General features: G+C 37.7%; 1 protein-coding gene across 1 annotated transcript in view; it reads left to right on the top strand.

The window, feature by feature from the left end:
• Reck (reversion inducing cysteine rich protein with kazal motifs) overlaps window positions 1–20,324 on the top strand; it is a 98,036-nt gene that overhangs the window by 5,883 nt on the left and 71,829 nt on the right. Inside the window, exon 2 of the mRNA XM_047523994.1 lies at window positions 8,799–9,029. Within this exon, the coding sequence (XP_047379950.1) occupies window positions 8,799–9,029 (231 nt within the window). The remainder of the gene's footprint in view (window positions 1–8,798; window positions 9,030–20,324) is intronic.

Below are 20,324 nucleotides of genomic sequence, written 5' to 3'. Positions count from 1 at the left end.
AATCATGTGCTCCATGCATATCTCCAGCATGGTATCAGAGCCAATTTCACAATAACAAGTGAACATGTAACTGGTTGTACAGAAATAATGTCACATTATAAATAGAATCAGGATGAATCATAAGTTTTGATTGTTACTTCTCTGAGTTTATATCTATGATAAAGAATTTACATCCCTTATAAATCTTATTAGTGAAGCTCTATTTTTCTGATTTTTAATGATTAACTGCATTATTTAAATGAACAAAAAATTTTAGAGCAGTTTTAGGTTCACAGCAAAACTGAGCAGAAATTATGGAGACCTCCCATAAATCCCCCATCACACATATGCATAACTTCCCCCCACATCAGAGTCTTACATCTGAGTGGTACTTTTGTTACAACTGGTGAATTACATTGACACATCATTAACACCCAAAGTTCATAGTTTACAGTAGGGTTCACTCTTTGTGTTGTACATTCATGGGGTTTGACAAAAATACAATAACATGTACCCATCGTTGTAGAATCCTACAGAAGTTTCACTATTCTGAAAATCCTCTGCACTGTGCCTATTTACCCCTTCCTTTCCCAATCCCTGGCAACCACTAATCTTTTAACTAAATCCGGAGTTTTCCTTTTCTATAAATATCATATAGTTAGAATTTTGCAATATGTCACCTTTTCAGACTGGCTTCTTATACTTAGAAATGTGCATTTAAGTTTCCTCCATGTCTTTTCATAACTTGATAGCTTATTTCTTTTCAGCACAGAATAATATTCCATAGTCTGGTGTACAGTTAACTTATCCACTTACCTACAGAAAGACATCATGGTAGTTTCAAATTTTGTCAGTTATGAATAAAGCTGCTGTCAACCTCTCTGTGTGTACAGGTTTTTCAAGTGGACACAAGCTTTCACGAATCATTCTCAAAACAAAAATTTCGACTTCTTTTTCAAGGAACTTGGAGTTTTCTAAGATTGCAAAGTGAGCTATTACAAAATATTCATCTGTATAAATCAGGATTTTCTCTACAGTAGGTAACAAAAACAAAAACACAGAAACAAACTGGAAGCTAAAACACTGATTGTCATTCATAATTTCAGATTTCAAGTATTTGTGTTCATCAAAACCTCATTATTTTTTAATTCATCTTTGTGACCTTTGAACCAAGTAATTGTTAAAAAATATAAATTTGTAAAGTAAATATAACAATAAAGCACATCATTTTTCCTGTTTTTTTTTTTTTTCCCCCAGTGGTGGGGATTTGAACCCAGGGCCTTGTGCTTACAAGGCAAGCACTCCACCAACTGAGCTATATCCCCAACCCTTTTCCTGTTTTATATAGCCGGACTTTGTAGGGTTTTGTGAAGCTGAGCATGGTGGCTCATACCTGTAATCCCAGTGGCTTGGGAGGCTGAGGCAAGAGGATCACAAGTTCAAAGCCAGCCTCAGCAACTTATTGAGGCCCTGAGCAACTTAGTGAGACCCTGTCGGGAAAAAAAAATTTTAAAAGGGGGCAGGGGCCACTGGGGATATGGTTCAGTAGTTAAACACTCCTGAGTTCAATCTCAAGTATAATTTTTTTTTTTAATGTGGAAAAAGGATCCCATTGCTAAAAAAAAAAAATAACTTTTTAAGTTTGAAAATTGTTGAAACAAATAAGCAAATAGAGTAGAGAACAGGAGTAATTTCATACTCATAGGCTCATGTTTTTAGAGGGCTCATTAGAGGCTCCAGGATTTTATAGCGTGCTAGATTTTATAACATGTTATTGTTGGATGTCTTGGGTAGAACTTTTCTTCCTCTTCTGAGAGCTAATTATAGGAGTCAATGGGATGTCAGATAGGCCAATTCTGCCCCAAGGCACGAGGACACTTTGTTTTCCAAGGCAACATTCCCAGTTATTACACTAATAGTAAACATGACATACTTAGAACTGGAAAATATTGTGTGTGTCTGGGCAGTTGCTCCCAAGTAACAACTTCTAGTACCCAGATCTTCAATGAATAGTCAACTGACATCCCCTTCATGTTGATTAACTAAAACATTTTTGGTGGTGTTGTTGCTATTTTGCTGGATTTTTTGTTTGGGTTTTGGGGTATTTGTTTAGATTGACTAAGATTTCATCTCAGGTCAGTGACATCTGAGTTTGGTAAATGTTGCTCCCAAACACTATCCCTTGCTTTGCGAGGAATATATAGAGTCAAAGCCAGTCATTGTGACTGGAAAGAAGACAGGACATCTGGTCCTCAGTTGTCATCATCAATCTCTGATGACACCTGCATTTTCATGTGGTATCCAGTTGCACAGGACATGCAAATAAAAGCTATAGGCTCCTCATTCTGATCTCGAGGTCTTTTCAGGATCTCAGCTCTCTCTACTTGTACCTCCACCCTCTTGTAGGGCATAGAAAACATTCAGCTGTTCTTCAGTGGGGAACAGGAGACACATATTCTACTCCCACATCATGTTGAGTGCAGGGAACTTTATAAGATCTGTTACTTCCCTGAACTCCATATGGGAAGTGAGTCTCAGATCCCTTATTTCATATTCTCAAGCCTTCCTGAAGGTTCTACCCCACTGTGTTCCTCACAAGTAACCCCTTCTTCTCCTCTAGTGCACCAGAGGGAATTACATTTTTGGGGACTGCTGAGGATGGGAGGGACTCTATCTGACTGATCACAGTATTCTTCCATGTCTATATATATAAAATGATCTCAATCTTTCAGGCTGAGTTCTGATATTTTTAAACAATTTTCTCTTAAAACCACAATGCCTGGAATTTCATATGTCTTAGCTTTTCAAACCAAAAAGCTAAGAGTTGTTCTCTCTGTCTACTTTTTAATTCTAATGATCATACCTAAAGAAATGAGTACTTTGTGCCCATAAGTAGTGAGACAGACAATAACAACCAAAACATCAGGAAAAGTAAATATTTTATAATATATACTATTATAATATATGTAAGAATATGTATATATTTTATATGCATATATTAAAAACCTATCGAGTATGTTAAGAGGTAAAAATGACTCTTTTAATGGCTTTTTAAAAGATAAAGTGTAAAAAGGGGAAAAGGAGTGCGGGGGTAGGGTTGAGTCATAATTTTAAGGAGAACAATGAAGAAAGGCCATTTAAGACTTAAAAAAGAGGAAGAATCATGTAACTATCTGGGAGAAATGGTTTCTAGGCAGAAGAGACTCCAAGTCTAAGTGTCCTGAGGCACAAGATACATGGAGCAATTGAACAAGGGCGCAGAGCAGACTGGTTGGAGCTGATGAATGATTGAGTCAGGGATGGTAGGCAGTGAGGTCAGAGAGATTAGAGAAAGAGGCTAGAGTGCAAGATCTTGAGGACCAGGGTGGGGTTGTGGCTCAGTGGTAGAGCACTTGCCTAGCATATGCGAGGCACAGGGTTTGGTCCTCAGCACCGCACATAAATAAATAAATAAATTGTCTATCAAACATCTAAAAAAAATTTTAAAGAAAAGATCTTGAGGACTATTGTAATGAATTTGACTTTTCCTTGAGTGAAATAGGAAGGCTTTGGAGAGTTCTGAAGAGAAGAATAACATAAACTAAGTTCCTTTAAATAATCACTATATTGAAAATAGAGGTTTGTGGGAAAGGATGAAAGGAGATCCATCAGGAAGCTATTGCAACATTCCAGGTAAGACATGAAGGACTACAATGCTAGCAATGGAGGTGACTGAAAGTGACCTCCATTATTTCCTCATCTGTATTATTATTTTTAATATGAAAAAAAGTCACATTTCTTGGGCTAAGTATAAGATTTTTTCTCTGGTTTCCAGCTTCCAGCAGTTTGACTATGATGTGTCTAGACTGAAGCTTTCTTTGAACTTGTACTTTGGGTACAATAAGCTTTTGGGGTCTGAAAATTGATGTTTTCACCAAACTTGGAAAAATTTTCAGCTATTAGTCTTTCAATTTTTTTCTACCCTATTCATTCTCCTCTCCCTCTGGGACACCAATTATGAAATATTTAAAACCTCTTAATATTGTCCCACAGTCATGAAAGATTTTTCTTTCAATCTTCCCCCCTTCTCTAATTTTTGCTAGTTTAGCCTCAAGTTAAATTATCCTTTATTTTGCCATTCCCAATATGCTGAATATTTAGTTAATTTATTGTACTTTACTCATAAAATTAGAATTTCCATTTGGTTTTATTTCTATAGTGTCCATTTTTTTCTGCTGCAGTGACGGCCTTGCCTTAATGGTTGGAACCAAGCTCTTATATAAGAAGCATGTCCTGGGGCTGGGGTTGTAGCTCAGTGGTAGAGCGCTTGCCTAGCATGCGTGAGGCCCTGGGTTTGATCCCCAGCATGGAAAAAAAGTTTTATTTAGCATGTAAAGAAGCAGGAAAATATTCATAACCAGGAGAAAAGTCTATTAGTATAAATGGATATAAAATGATAGAATTATCTGACAAGCACCACATAAAAAATAAAAAATATAAAGATATTGTGTCCACCTACAACAAAAGAATTAAAAAAGAAAATAGGCCTCAGAGTGAAGAGGGCTATATCAAAAGGTAAGAAGCATATCCAAGGCCCAGCAAAAAGTAAAACTTTATTAGTCATGTGAATAAATTGTAAAATATAAACAATTATCAAGATTAAAAAATTCTAAAAGTCATTAGAAATCATTGCCAAGACTACCCAGATGTTGGAAGTAGTTTAAAGCACTGTCATACACATATTTACTCATGTAAAGGGAAATACAGTCACACTGAAGAAACAAATGAGTGATCTCAGCAGATCCACAAGTAACTTAACTACATGCCAAAAAAAAAGTAACATTCTTTAAAGGAATAGACATGAATAGAAATTTAGCACTCAAACTATAAAATTTACCCTGTATGCAATGCAATCAAAATTTGTTTAGGGACTAGAGATATAGTTCAGTTGGTAGACTACTTGCCTTGCAAGCACAAGGCCCTGGGTTCAATCCCCAGCATGGAAAAAAAAATTTATTTAGCATGTAAAGAAGCAGGAAAATATTCATAACTAGGAGCAAAGTCTATTAGTATAAATGGATATGGAAATGATAGAATTATCTGACAAGGACATGAAAATAGCTATCATAAATATTATAAATATGTTGAAGGATGTAAAGGAAAGCATGAACATAATCAGGAAGGGAATGAAGATATAAAAAGATATAAAGGGAACTTCTATAGATGAAAAATGTAGTACCTGAAAATAAAATGTATTGTATAAAATTAATAACATATGATATACTGCAGAGAAAAGAACAGTGAACTTGAAGACATATCAACAAAAACTATTCACCCTGAAAGATAAGAGGAAAAAAGGCTGGGGGAAAAATATGAACGAGTCAGGCATGTTGGAAAATGTCTATAATCCCAGTGATTCAGGAGGCTAAATAGAGCAGGAGGATCACAAGTTTGAGACCAGCCTCAGCAACTTAGTGAGACCCTGTCTCAAAATAAAAAATAAGAAGAACTGGGGATGTGGCCTTAGTGGTAAAGCAACACTGGGTTCAATTCCTAGCATGAGAGAGAGGGCGGGGAGAGAGAGAGAGAGAGAGAGAGAGAGAGAGAGAGAGAGAGAGAGAGAGAGAGAGGGAGAGAGGGGGAAGAGAGAGAGAGAGAGAGAGAGAGAGAGAGAGAGACTCAGTTACCAATGTAACTATGTTTAGAAGCGATCAGGAGAGGCAAAACAAAACAAAACAAAAAAATTAATGGAATTAATAACTAAAAGTTTTCAAACTCACTGGGAATACAAACCCACAAGTCCCAGTATCTTGACATAATTGAAATAGGGTGAACAAAAAGAGAATCACACCAAAGTACATTGTAATCAAATTGCTGAACACTAGTGGTTTAGAAACAACAAATTTTATTTTTCATACTTTTTATTGGTTTATTACAATTATACATAATACTGGGGTTTATTGCTACGTATTTGTACATGCACCCAACATAACAATACAGTTTGGTCAATATCATTCCCCAGTATATCTCCTAAAAACAATAAACTTTTAAAGCAGACAAGAGAGAGAACAGGTGTAGTATACAGAAGATTGAAGATAAGAATGACAAAACTTTTTAACTGAAATTATGCAAGCCAGAAGACAATTGAATGATATCTTTAAAGTGATAAAGGAAAAAATATGTCAAACTTGAATTCTATTTAAAAAAATTTTTAAGTGAAGACAAAGACTTTTCCAGACAAATGAAAGCTGAGATAATTTATTGCAAGTATACCTGAATTATAATAAAGGTCAAAGGTAGTACTCAGGCAGCAGAAAAGCAATATCAGAGAAAAATTGGATCTATACAAATGAATGAAAACATTAGAAATGGTTAATATGTTGGCAAATACAAAAGAAATTATTTCTCATTTTATAATCTCTTTTAAAAGTAGTTGACTGCTTAAAGCAAAATAATTATATGTGGCAGCAAAATTATGACATTAGCACTAAGATGGGAAGGGGAAATGGAAGTATAGTGTTGCAGTATTTTTACATTTTACATGAAGTGACATTTATTATTTGAAGGCACACTATGATATAATAAAATAAGCACCCCTAGAGCAACTACTAAAAAAAAAAACAAGGTAGAGCTAATAAGCCAATAGTGGGGATAAAATGAATCATAAAAACAACAAACATTCTATTATTCCAAAAGAAGGTAGAAGAGAAAAAGTGAAAAAAAAATAGAAAAAGGAACAAATACAGCAAATACAAAACATAGCAAAATAGTAAACTCTAACACAACCATATCAATAATTATATTAAATCCCAATGTTCTAAATACTCCATTTAAAAGACTGATATCGTCAGATTAGATTAAAAAGAAAAATAAGTAAGACCCACCTACAGGGTTTTTACTATCCGACTTTAAATATAAGGACACAGAGAGGTTAATAGTAAATCCATAGAGAAAATATATCACATAACCACTAATCTAAAGATTTGATGATATATTTGATGAGTTTTTAAATCTAAAATAGATAGGACAAAATCATTGGTGAATAAAATTTTAAAAGTGCCACACTAATCTCTAAGCATTAATCTTTTTAAAAATTAAAAATGGTTATTCCAGCACTGTCCAATAGAAGTATAATGTGAATCCCAAGATGAACCACACATGTATTCTTTTTCTAACAGCGACATTTTGAAAAACAGTGGATACACATCATTATACATTTGTCAAAGCCCACAGAATGTACAACACTAAGTGAATTCTTGTGTAAGCTATAGACTTTGGTTGATATGTCAGTGTGGGTTCATTGATGGTCACAGATGAACCTCTTTGGTGTTGGATGATTAATGGGGAGGCTGTGCACAAGAGAGGTAGGGAACATATGCCTTCCCTACCTTTCACTCAATTTTGCCCTGAACACAAAACTGTTCTAAAAAATAAAGTCTTTTTAAAAAGTAAAAGAAACAGGTGAATTGATTTTCATATATTTTACATTCTTGTTTTCTTACTAAACCTTTAAAGATTGGTTTCAGCACATTTCAGATTGGACTAGCCACACATCACTCCTAGTTACCATATTGGACTGTCTAGACTTTCTGATTCATATCTCTTGAGGAGTAGGGAGCAAGGTGGGAAAGGAGTCTAGTTTGTTGGTCCTTTGACCTAAGTGGTAGATCTCTCATTACATTTCAAAAGTGTTAACGTTATTCACTTTGTTAAATACTGTGTTAAACATTTGAAATACAGTATGTTCTTTACTCTTCCCAAGAAGGCTAAGAAAAAATAAAGAACTAAGAAGTTAAATGACTTTGCCCGTGGTCACAGGAACTAGTTAGGTAGAATGCAATTAAGGACTCGGGAATGTGTTAAACCCTTGCTCTTTCTATTACATTATGCTGCAATTCTCTGTCCCATGGGAAAACTAACTGCTTCTAGTGGTCTTAATAGAGGGAAACTGGAAATAATGGGGGAAAAGCTATTAGTTTTATCCCTGAACAGCAAGATGATTCAAAAATGGATGTACTATTTGTTCAGGGGGGCAGGAGAGATCTACACAATTAATTGGCTTTAATAGCTAGCAGACACTTTCAAACATTCTCCACAGCGGCTGTCATCATTAGGGGTGGGGCACCTTCAAATTGTCTTCCCCCCCACCCCACCCCCAGTGTTGGAGACAGAATCCAGGACCTCACAGATGACAGGCAAGCGCTCTACCACTGAGCTACACCCCCAGTCCAATCAAATTGTCTCTTGAACAACGTCTGAACTCCACAGTCCGACATTCAGGCTCCACGTGTAGTCCCACGAGCCTCACCCACTCACCCACTCTTTTCCTGAAGGAAATAGGTATTAAGAGTACACTAAAGGCACTGTGAACGTATATGTGCCAACGGCTTTGGTGGTGAATCCGTGCCTCTGGCCCTTGTCTGGGGACCGTGTCGGTGGCAGAGCCCTTCAGCATTTGGGGAGATCAGGTGACACGCCTTCTTCGGTTTGAGGTAGCACTTCCGTAGAAAGGATATTGAGAGTTGTCACTGAGAGTACTAGACAGGGAGAAGCCCCTGCGGTTCAGCATTGACTTAGCCCTTCCCTGGTTCTCAGGCGAACGTGCAGTGTGGTCTTCACCGTCAGTCTCTCTGAGCTTCAGTGGCGCCATCTGTAAACCTTGGGAGTGGCAGAGGCGTTCCAAGGGCCTGTCCACTTCTGACGGCCTCTGACTCTGCTCTTGGAGAACGCTGCTTGGAAGGCTGCAGATAATACCGATACACAGCTGGGCTCTAACAAAGGGCCGGGGTCCCGGGCGCGTTGCCGCCCCCAGGAGGGTTTGGAAACTCTGTGAGACCGAGGGCGGGGCTTGAGCGCGCCACAGCCAATCAGCGAAGGGTCAGGGCGCCGGGGGCGGGTCCTGAAGCGAGCGGCGGCGGCGGCCAGGCTGGGTCCGAGCATCCCGCCGCTCCGGACCCGCCCGGCCCGGACATGGCGAACGTCCGGGCCTCCCTCCGAGGCACGCTGCTGCTTCTGCTGGCCGTGGCTCGGGGTCGCGGAGGTGGCGGGGGGCCTGGCCCCGGGCAGCGCGGGTGAGTAACTACCGGAGCAGCGGTGCGGGGCGATCCGGAGCGGCCGCCTCAGCACTCCAAGATGGCGCGGGGCAGGGGGCGGGGGTGAGCGCGACCCCAGACCCGGCCCACGTCCGGTGACCCAGGGTCCGGAGGTCGCGGCAGTCAGGACCTGTTGCCGACTCGGGGCGCATCAAGGCCCCTCCCCACTCTCGCCCTCTGCGCCCCGAAGATCTTCTGAACTGGGGCCGGTGACCTGGGTTCGAGGCCTTGCTCTGTCACCTACCAGACGTGGGCCCCCTGCCCTGTCCTGATACCCCTCGCCAGGCTCTGGTCCTTGTCAGAAAACGGTAAAATGCCTTCCCTCAGGATCGTCGCGAGGGTTGGGCGGGATTTCAGATGTGCAGCCTCCTTACCGCTGCCCAGGCCAGTTATTGTCACTTGTTACTTGACCCTTACTTGGTTCCGAAAGACCGTCCTCGGTGTCGGAGAGCTCTGGTGGGCCCCACCGTGCTGTGTCGGACAGGGTTGAGCGGGAGACATTAAAAATCAGTAAACCCTGCTCTCTGGTGCTGGCGGGCTGGAGGAGAGTTGGTCCTTGCTCTAAAGGAGTTAAACTAAGGCTGAATAGGAAACTGCAATGCTTATAGTTGTCTCCTGCTTGCTGGTCATTCAGATTTGTTGCTAACTCCTGCTCTCCAGCAGAGCACAGGTTAGGAAGTAGGATACAACAGGAGTTGCTTGAATTCAAGGCAGAAGTGTCCAGAGGAGATACAGAACTGTTTGTGCACAGAGGGAGATGACATCCACCTGGGATGGGGGCAAAATTGAGTGATGGCCTCCTAATTATACTAACCATCGAAAGATGGCAGGGTTCCTATTAACAACAGTGATGGAGGAGTGCATTGCTTTCAGAGAGAGACCCCCTAGAAAAGGCAAAGTCAAACTCTACAGGTTTTAAGGTAATCTGCAATGTTAAAAATAAAGATTTAAAAAAAAAAAAAAAAAAAAGGAAGGCATTTAAAGGGGGAGAAAATTGTGTCAAGAACCTTGGATTAGTTAACTGTAATTGGGTTCTAAATTTACCTGTAAATTAGCTCAGAAACCAAAGAAAAAAGAGAAAGAATAGTATGTATTCTTGGCTAACTCAACTTACCTTTGTGAACCCCATTTCTCACTAAGTTAAAAGAGATTGAACTAAAGCACTTACAAATATTTGGTCCATAGCGTGCTAGTTGTCCATTCTCATCCACAGCTACTCAGTTCAATGGAAAGTTGTAGAGTGAAGTGATTAAGAGTAATGGAGAAAGTTACTTAGCCTTAATTTTTTGTCTGATACCCACATTTATTATATATAGCACCTCCTGGATTTTATTATAAGAATTAATTGAAGTAATACATCGTATTTAGCATAGTAAACACTGAAATGTTAGCTACTGAATATGTTTGGGAAACACTGCACATTGGACCTCGTCTTATAAATTCACAAAATACATTAGATTCACAATAAAGGGTCCAAGGATTCCTTTGGTAAAAACACTGGTTTGCTGGGGGAATAGAGAATGACTGTTCAGGAGTGTAGAGTTTCTTTTTGGAGGACTGAAAATATTCTAAAATAAACAGTGGTGATGGTTGCACAACTCTGAATATACTAAAAAAAAAAACCTGAATTATACATCTTAAAAGGGTGAATTGCATGGTATGGGAATTATCTCAAAATTATTACAGAAAAAATAATCATTGGGTCATAAAACTTTTTTCTTCATAATACCTAAAGTGCACTTTAGAAAATGCTGGGCTAGTTGATTTTTAACAGCCCTTCTAACTCTAAAAGTTCATGACCTGATACAATTTGTGTTGTTTGATAAAGAGAAAAATTCCAGATTTAATCTTGGGGCTGGGGAGATAGCTCAGTCAGTAGAGTGCTTGCCTTGCAAGCACAAGGCCCTGGGTTTGATTCCCAGCACCCAAAAAAACAAAACAAAACAGATTTAATCTTAAAATCCTTGTACTAAATTCTAGGAAGCTTATATTGCCTGGTTCTTTACATAAAGAACATTGAGTAATATAGTAGACAAAGGCTTCTACTGTGCATTGTAGAAAGTGCAGAAAATGTTCTTCAATTCTAAACAGAAATTGAGAACACAATTATTAAATTGTCTTTCAATGAAGGCCTGGCTTATATGCCTGCACAGACAGTCTTCTGTCTGTCAAAGATTGGGTCCTTCTGTCTCCTCCAGCATAAAACTTTACAGGTCACTACCCCCTCTTTTATATTGCCCTGATTATTCCTATACTCATGGGATGTAGGTAATGGAGTGATACTACTTATTAGCTGATTTTCTCTTTGGAGGGTAGGATGGGACCTTAAGGTGCAGTCTTGTGGCACCTGGTAGTAGCTCTGTTTCTATTTAAGATATTTTGTAAGAAAAAGATGTAACTTTAAGGGCCAAGTTGCAACAAGTTGACATTTAAGGAATTACATAATAGTCTAGAATCCTGAAAAAGAATGTAATGAATTTTAAATAAGAAAAAGAAAACGCCTATCTGAATAAAAGTAATAAAAAGCAGATTCTCTTCCCAATGCAGTGTCTTGGCTCACAATGGAAAGAGCTAGGACTAATCATGGACCTAACGATAAGATAGTTTATTATGGTATATTACTAAAAGTTCCTATCTTGTATCCATAGACTTAAGCAATCTTTCATTAATCATACTTTTAACTATATACCATTCAAAGAAGAAAGGGGGAAGATGTCAAGGACATGGGTTTTATATATTAAAAATGTACCCCTTTTATTGGGGGGGGCAGATACCTAGGATTGAACCCAGGGGCGCTTACCCACTGAGCCACATCCCCAGTCCTTTTTTATATTTTGTTTAGAGACAGGGTCTCGCTGAGTTGCTTAGGGCCTCACTAAGTTGTTGAGGCTGGCTTTAAATTCGAAATCTTCCTGTCTCAGCCTCCCAAGCTCCTGGGATTTCAGATGTGCACTGCTGCCATAAATGTGGCTTTTAAAAGAGCAAAATATACTCTTTTTTGTTTATCAAAAGGCTGGGGGTGTAGCTCAGTGGTAGCATGCTTGCCTAGTGTGTGAGACACTGGATTCAATTCTCAGCACTGCATATAAATAAATAAACAACTAAAAAAAATTTTTTTTAAATACTGATGGTTGCTGTATGTCAGGCACTGTTCTAAGTGCAGAGCTGCTGCTCTCAAGGAGCTTTACATTCTAAAGGAGGGAAAATAGATAATAAAATCTTCTCTGGGTGTGATAAGTATACTATGAAAAAACTAAAGCAAATGGTGAGAGAATTGTGTGTGTGGAGGCTGAATGGTTACTTAGAGCTGACAAGAGCAGTCTCTTTGAAAGGTGAAGTTTAAAGTTAAGATCTGAAGGCCAGGAAGGCACTATCCTTCTGAAAGACAGAGGTGGGGTCCAGGAAGAGCAGAGACCTTAAGGCATAAAGACCAGAAGGTCTGTGTGGTTGGAGCTTAGTGGGCAAGAGAGTACCATATCACTAGGTGCTAACCTTTGCAAGAAGTCATGTGAGGATTGTATTCTGTGTACAGATAGAAACCAACAGAGTTTTAAATGAGAGAGACATGATTTAATTTATATTTTAGATCACCCTTGCTGCTAAATGGGTGGGAAATTATTATAATGGGCAAGAGTAAATGCCAGGTGTCTAGAAGGCATTGTGGTAGTCCAAGCAAGAGAGAATGGTGACTTAGAGGAGAGTCGTGGTGGAAGTAGAAGAGGAGAGATTCAAGATATTGTTGATAAGTTGGATATGGGAATTGAGAGAAGGAAGAATTAAAGTTACTGGTAGGTTTTTGTTGCTTTGTTTTTGAATTTTGAGCAGTTTACTAAAAGTTGATGCCATTTACCAAGGTAGGAAACACAGGAAGGAGCAGGTTTGAGAATTGACAGGTAAGATGGAAGTAGAACCAAGATCCATTTTGTGGCCTGTAGATGTAGCTCAGTGGTAGAGCACTTGGGTAGCATGTGCAAGGTCCTGAGTTCAATCCCTAGTACCCCAAACAGTTTTTTTACATTTAAAAAAAATGTTTAAGATGGGTGTTAGGAAAAATTGCCTGTGTCCATTGCTTTTTAAGCTAAATTTTATACCTGTCAGTTACCTATTTAACAAATATAATCTGTTAATAGTACCAGATACCATAATAAACATAGGTATAAAATAAAAGCAAAAACAGACATGATTTCTACTTTCATGGGACTTACAGTATTGTGGGAAATTCAGACATTAAATATTACCTCCAAATGTATACTATCTACATTGCTATTTTGTATTTGTAGTTATATATAATTCAAGTACATCTAAGGAATATATTTCAGGAAAAATCATATGATATTCATGAAGTATTGTAGTGTATAATGTGCTGGATGCTATTAAGAACATAGATAACATGAAGACTACAAGAAAAGTGGAGTATTAAGAGATTCATTCTGACCAAGGGTTATACCACTGAGAGCCAGATTTCATACTTTTAGATCCCTTGTTTATGAATGGGAGCCTTGTAGCACTGAGTGGGGGAGAAAATTATCCAAGAATGCTGGCTATTAGCATATATAAGAGAATTTCAGAAGCGCCTTTTGCTTTAGTTGTTACATAATGATGAATGTTAGGGTTAAGGTTTAAGGTTTTGACCCCAACAAACAGAACCAATGGTAGCTCTGATTAGGGGACTGGCTATGTGACCTTTAACAGGAAATCTCATAGAAAACCATGAGTGGGAAATTCAGCACACCTCTACCTCAGGGATTGCTGGGGAAACTGGAAAGTTGTCAGGAACAAGACTGTTTTTACAAATAGCTAGCTTCTCTCTCTTTTACTGCTTCTCTTTAATTTCCTCTTTTTACTCATGTTTTCTGTACTTCCAATAAAACTTCAGCTTCCCCAGTTACAATTCTTCTTGACCTTCTATACCTACTACCAACTGACTGTTTCTCTCTTGCCTGAGTACTTGATTGTCTCCAATATATGTTTTGACCTAGGCCAAAACAATCATATTTACTAAATTATGAGCGGGTCACTATATGATATGTGGTAGTGAGAGAATACAGTGAGGAAAAAAACTTGTACTTTTTTTTTCTGTTAAAAAAGTATTGTATAACAACATTATTAATATTGTTAATCCTTGAATAAAAGATCCATTTTGTGGCCTGTAGATGTAGCTCAGTGGTAGAGCACTTGGGTAGCATGTGCAAGGTCCTGAGTTCAATCCCTAGTACCCCAAACAGTTTGGGGTACTGTGCTTGGTGTACCAAGATCAATCAATCTGGGGATTCCAAAATAACTCATATGAAATGACTAGAAAAAAATTAAAGATTCCAATTCTACCTAGAATAGTAGGGTCTTGCTGTAGTACATGCCTATAATCCCAGTAACTGGAGGCTGATCATAAATTCAAGGCAACTTAGCCAGACCCAGTCTCAAAATAAAAAAATAAAAAGATCTGGGGATGTAGTTCAGTGATAGAGCACCCCTGTCAATCTTCCAATACTACCAAAAAAAAAAAATGTTGGCTCTTAATCAACCCCCAAGTCAATATGGCCTGAAGTTGTTGGAAAAGAAACATTGAAAGATGTTTGGAATTTAGATCATCAGGAAAGGGACATGAAGCACTTTAGGCAGAAGACTGTTCCAGATAATTGTAGATTTTCCTTATTGAAAGTAAATGAAGTTTAGGGAAGGGAAGGCTAGAAAAAAAGACTTGGAAATTTTTAGTTGGAATAGTAGGAAGCCATTGTAGACCCTTAATTAAGAGTGACATTGTGAAAGGTCCATTAAAAAAATTAACCTGGCAGTCATATTGGTACTACAATAGAATGAATATAATTGGTATTACAGCAGTACAGTGTGAGACCAACAATGGAAGATATCGCTAACTTGCAAATGATTCAGGGAAAAAAAAAAAGCAAAACATGTTTATACATATGTATAGTCAGATGATAAAATAGTATAACAGCAATGTTGAATGAGTGATGGATTATATGGATAATCATTTTATTATTTGGCTCTTCCTTAGCTGACAATATATTTTATATAGATATATATACCTATATATTAAGGAAAAAATGTGACATTTGCATGAAGTTATTTATTAATTAAAGTTGAAGTTGTCATTTAAACATTTTTAGAGTGATTTTCATTTTCCAAGTTGTTTTAAAAATAAAAATTTGATCACAAATAAGATTTCACTGGGCACGGTGGTGCATACTTATAACCCCAGCTGCTCAAGAGGCTAAGGCAGGAGGATTGTGAGTTCAAAGCCAACTGGGACCATCTTTTTTGAGACCTTGTCTCAAAATAAAATTTTAAAAGAACTGAAGAACTGGGAATGTAGCTAAGTGGTAAAATGCTTGCCTAGCAAGCATGAAACCCTGAGTACAATGCCTAGTACATCCAAAAAAAAAAAATATATATATATATATATAATATATATACGTAAGTAATAAAAATAAGAATTTTTAAATTAATGTATCTTTTTTATTTAAAATGACCTTCCAGTATTAGCTCAGATTTTTTTCCCCTTAATAGTGTGGGAAGGATATTTATATTTTCTTAAAAATATGTATTCTGTTTTAGTAATTCTTTAGGAAAACATTAATTAGAGGAAATCATTATTTTCCTTAGAAAAGAAAACAAAAATGACTTTGCATTAACCAGATTGAATTATAGCTTTTGGGAGACTTCCTTGTGGCAAAATCCCTTTTAACTTAAAAAATCCTATAATTCTACGGATATTCCTTATTTTTAGATTGGGGTGTATTTTGTTTTTTTAAATGCCAGTTGGGTTTAGAAGTTGTATTTTTCTGTATGTGGCTAGAGCATGTGTTTCCTGCTTATTTGCCTAACTTTGGTACACATGTTGCCTAAATCAGCAGCCAAACCTTGATGTTTCAAATTATTGGATATTCTGCTTGCATATATCTAGATGGCTCTAATTCCTTCTCTTTTTTAGAGGTGGGGAGTACCAGGAATTGAACTCATGGGCACTCAACCACTGAGTCACATCCCCAGCCCTATTTTGTATTTTATTTATAGACAGGGTCTCACTGAGTTGCTTAGTGCCTCACTTTTGCTGAGTCTGGCTTTGAACCTGAAATCCTCCTGCCTCAACCTCCCGAGCCACTGGAATTACAGGCATGCACCACCGTGCTTGGCTCTAATTCCTTCTTAAAGCCAACAAACATGGCTTTTAGTAATCAATTTTTGGTTTTTATTAATTTTATAATCACAGACACTTGGAATAAGGATGGAGGATATCTGTATGTCTTTAATAAGGATAATACCTGTGCTTTTTATTTTCATCATGTTGATACAGAGTTATATTTCAAACCATTTTACCTTTAGTCAACTTTATTCTATGAGAATAAACAGCTTAAAATTTTTTTCTTGAAGAAAAAATTAGAATCAAATTATAAAATTAAAGCATCTGTAGAATTCATTGCCTTATAAAAGCATTAGGTCTTGGAAAGATTTTTTTCCCTCTTTTGTACTAGTTGAATGACCCAGTTAATCCATTTTAATTGCTCTAAAAAAGATAAAGACCTTTAATTGCCACATTAATTACATTTGAATCTTCCCATCCTTAATGAAGGCATATGAATTGATGTCTTTTCATGGACATTTGTTTCTTGAAAAATATGCAATGTAAAAGATTCTAATAATCTTTTATTGTTTAAAAGGAAGAAAAACGTATACTAATACAGTAATGGCTAAAGTTAAGAGTACAGTTTGGAAAATGTGATGGAGCTCCCTAGCCTGTTCATGGAGGGTGGCAGTCTTCTAAAAGGAGGAAATGTACTATTACAGAGGAATGTTTGGTTGAGAAGAGGAAAGAGATTATTACCAGAAGATTTCAGGCTGCCCTCTTTCATCCCATTCTGTCAGAAATACAAGAGAAGGCTTTTGGAAGACTAGAAGGAAATATGCCAGAATGTCAACAGAGGTTGTGGCAGTACAGTGGGAGTATAGATCTTTTTTCCCCCCTCTTTATTTTCCAAATTGGGGTTTTTAATGAAGGGGAGGAATTATTTAAAAAATTTAACTTTGTAGGTCATTCCACTATAAATTTGACCTTCACCATTAAATAAGGAAAAAAAGGCTTTTGTATTTTAAATAAAACTGTTGGTTGTTATTGGAGTTTTAATTATAACACATTTTGTGTTTCTGTTTTAAATAAACCTTTGCTCCAAGAAACTTTTTCAAAAATCCCAAGGCCCAAATCAGACTCCTGTCTGCCTGATTGTTTACTTTTTGCTAAGCCTGTGTTTATTGGGACCATATGTTATTCTGAGTTATCTTTGCTCAAGATCAGCTGGATTTTCTGCCCTCATATGACCTTTGTGTTAGAGGATAGTAGAAAGTGCCAATTTTTAGAATACTTCAAAAGAGCACGTCAATATCATGCAGGGGAGCCTTTTATCCTTGCCTGCCCTCCCATTCTAATGAGTCTGGGACACACCAGCCGTCTTAGGAGATGGGGGTTGCTTGGTCTGGCATTGCAGAGAAGGCAGGGCTGCTGGGAGGAAGTCTCATGAGTTCTTGGGCCCTTCCTAGATTTAGAGCTTCCTAGAAAGTGAGAACAGTACAAGACACTTTTGACACTTTCAATCAAAGCCCATTTTTCTTCTGAAACATAATAAAATTTTTTGTGTGTTTTTCAGAATATTATAAGTCAGATGTTTAAAACTTCAAGAAACCTTTTCCCATAGAGTTAATAGCTCCACAATACTCTTTTATGAAACCAAACTATAGTAATATGCCAGTGGTATCATAGACCCTGTCATTGTTTTGATGAAGAAAAAGTTTCCAGTTTTGAACTTAGAAGCCTCATTTGTAAGATTTAAAGAGGACTTCTTTTATCTTTTGTTTATTCATTCTCTTCTTCCCAATACCAATCCTGCTTTCAATCAAAAAAGTTGTTTTTATCTCATTTGTATACTGAAATGGTTTAGATTTTTACTTGAATAGAGGATTATGTTACATGTATTAGTATGTGTACACACATATACAGGTTTGCATAATATATTAAAGATGTGTTTGTGTGTGTTATACATATGGGGGGGGCGGGATACTGGAGATTGAATCCAGGGCCTTATGCATATTAGGCAAGTGCTTTACCACTAAGATACATACCTAGCCCCGAGTATGCATTTTTAAAGCTGTAGTATCAGATCCAGTTGCCTAAAAATAATGTTTTCACTTCCATGTCTCCTTTGACTTGCCAGTCCTACACAACTGCTGATCAATTGTATTTTTTCCCAATATTTTACACTCTAAAACAGTTACATGCTCCTTCAGATTATTTATATAGCTAATTTATGAATTCTTCTGGGCCTATAATGTTGCTTGGCAACCTTTCTTCCTTTTCTCTAATTTGATGTTTCTCAAATGGCATTCTGAGATGTTAGTAAGTGGCATGGAAAGTGTTCTGTGCTTTGAGAAATTTGTGTAATAGATCCCTATTTAGCAAATTAATGTATATTAATTGTTACATTAACAAATAAAAGGCTTTACATTGTCCTATACTGAATCAGTTCAATTTGGGTTTTTTTTTGGCGGGGGGGGGGGGGGGGGGGGTGGGTGGCGCTGGAATTTGAACCCAAGGGTGTTAAACCACTGAGCCACATCTCCAGCCCTTTTTTATTTTTTATTTTTATTTTTTATTTTGAGATAGGGTCTTGCTAAGTTGCTCACAGCCTCACTAAGTTGCTGAGGTTGGCTTTGAACTTGTAATCCTACTGCCTCAGCATCCTGAGCTGCTGTAATTATAGGCATGCACTACCACCAAGCCTGGCTGTTCAACTTTTTTAATCCTTCATTTCCCAGTTTATTTGCAACATGAAGCATTTTCTCTTGAGGCATATGTATTAACATGGCATGAAACAATGTTCTTTTATACAGAAACACATCTTTAGTTGTTTTCTTTCTCAGTTCTCCAAATTAGTTGTTTCAGACCTTGACATTTTCAGCTCAAGCCCCCCAACCCTATTTATTTCAACCTTATTTTTATTCTTTGTTTTGGATTTTTTGTTTTGAGACTGTCTTGTTATATTACCCAGGCTGACCTTGAAATCAGGATCCTCCCATCTTAGCTTTCCAAGATTATTATAGGTATACACCACCATATCTAGTGCAACTCTATTTTCTGACCCAATCTCTATTTCACTGAGAAAGTAGATAACTGTCAGCTTCATTCTTCATATATCAATATCCTTAAGTCCTTTCCTCTTGTCTAGAGTGGTCCTACTGTTACTGGAGTCCTAGGCCAGAGACCTTACTCTTGGGGTTCCAAAAAATGAGGTTTGGCCACTTGTCCGAAAAACTAAACAGAAAAGATAATGGTGTTTAGCAGGAAGGGAGCTTTTCTCAATATAGTCACATTGGGAAGGCAGAGTGAGATCTAGCATCTTAGCCTTGTCTTTGGGGTGTTGACATAGATTTTAAGTTTGAATAAGGAAGAATTGAGGCAGGGTATAAGAGGTAATGCATAATTAAACAGTCCTAGTCAGACTGTGGCCTGGTTGGTCATCATCTTAGTTCTAGTTCTTCAAGGTGGCTCCAGAGAAGTTCTTATCATTGAGAGGGCCATCTCCATTTGCTTCACAGGATGCAGGATGTTTATCTGTCAGACCTGTGATCCTGGAAGGGATGATTGCTCCTGTTTAGGGGTTAATGGTAGGATGATGTGCCTACAAGGCTCTACTATTCATGGAAGAAGTAGAGAAATGACGGGAGACTTTCTAGGCACTACTCCTAGGGTCTGAAACAAAATGCTGTAAATGTCCCTGCAAATCTTGCTTTAGTCTTGAAGGGGGACAAGATAGTTAAGTAAATTTAGGGCTAATAAACCTTGCCTTACAAGTTTTCAGATGAACACCCCTTAAATGATTAACATGCCTACGTGCAGAACTGAGCAGGTCATAAAGTTTAAGGTAATAAAGGAGATGGATACAAAATTAAGGCAGAAATGCCAAGCTTTATCCTGCTTTTAGTAACTCATTGGGCATCTGCATCTGCAGGCCTAAGTAAACAGACAATACTTTTAACAAAGACAGCCTTGCTAAATCCTTGTTATATATCACCACAGGCTGTAAATTGATGAAGTAAGAGAGCATATTTTTTGTTCATTATTGTGTCCTTGTCTCCGAATACACTGTCTCTTCTTGAATCCACATCCCTTTCCAGGAACCATCTCATTTCATTTCTCTTTAATCTGTTTGATCTCCGACTGGGTGTACTGCAGTTCAGTTCTACCACCAACCACTCAATAGTTAACAT

The sequence above is a fragment of the Sciurus carolinensis genome, chromosome 14 (genome assembly GCF_902686445.1).
Source record: "Sciurus carolinensis chromosome 14, mSciCar1.2, whole genome shotgun sequence".
In the NCBI taxonomy this organism is placed as follows: domain Eukaryota; kingdom Metazoa; phylum Chordata; class Mammalia; order Rodentia; family Sciuridae; genus Sciurus; species Sciurus carolinensis.
This window is presented reverse-complemented; position numbering and strand designations above follow the sequence as displayed.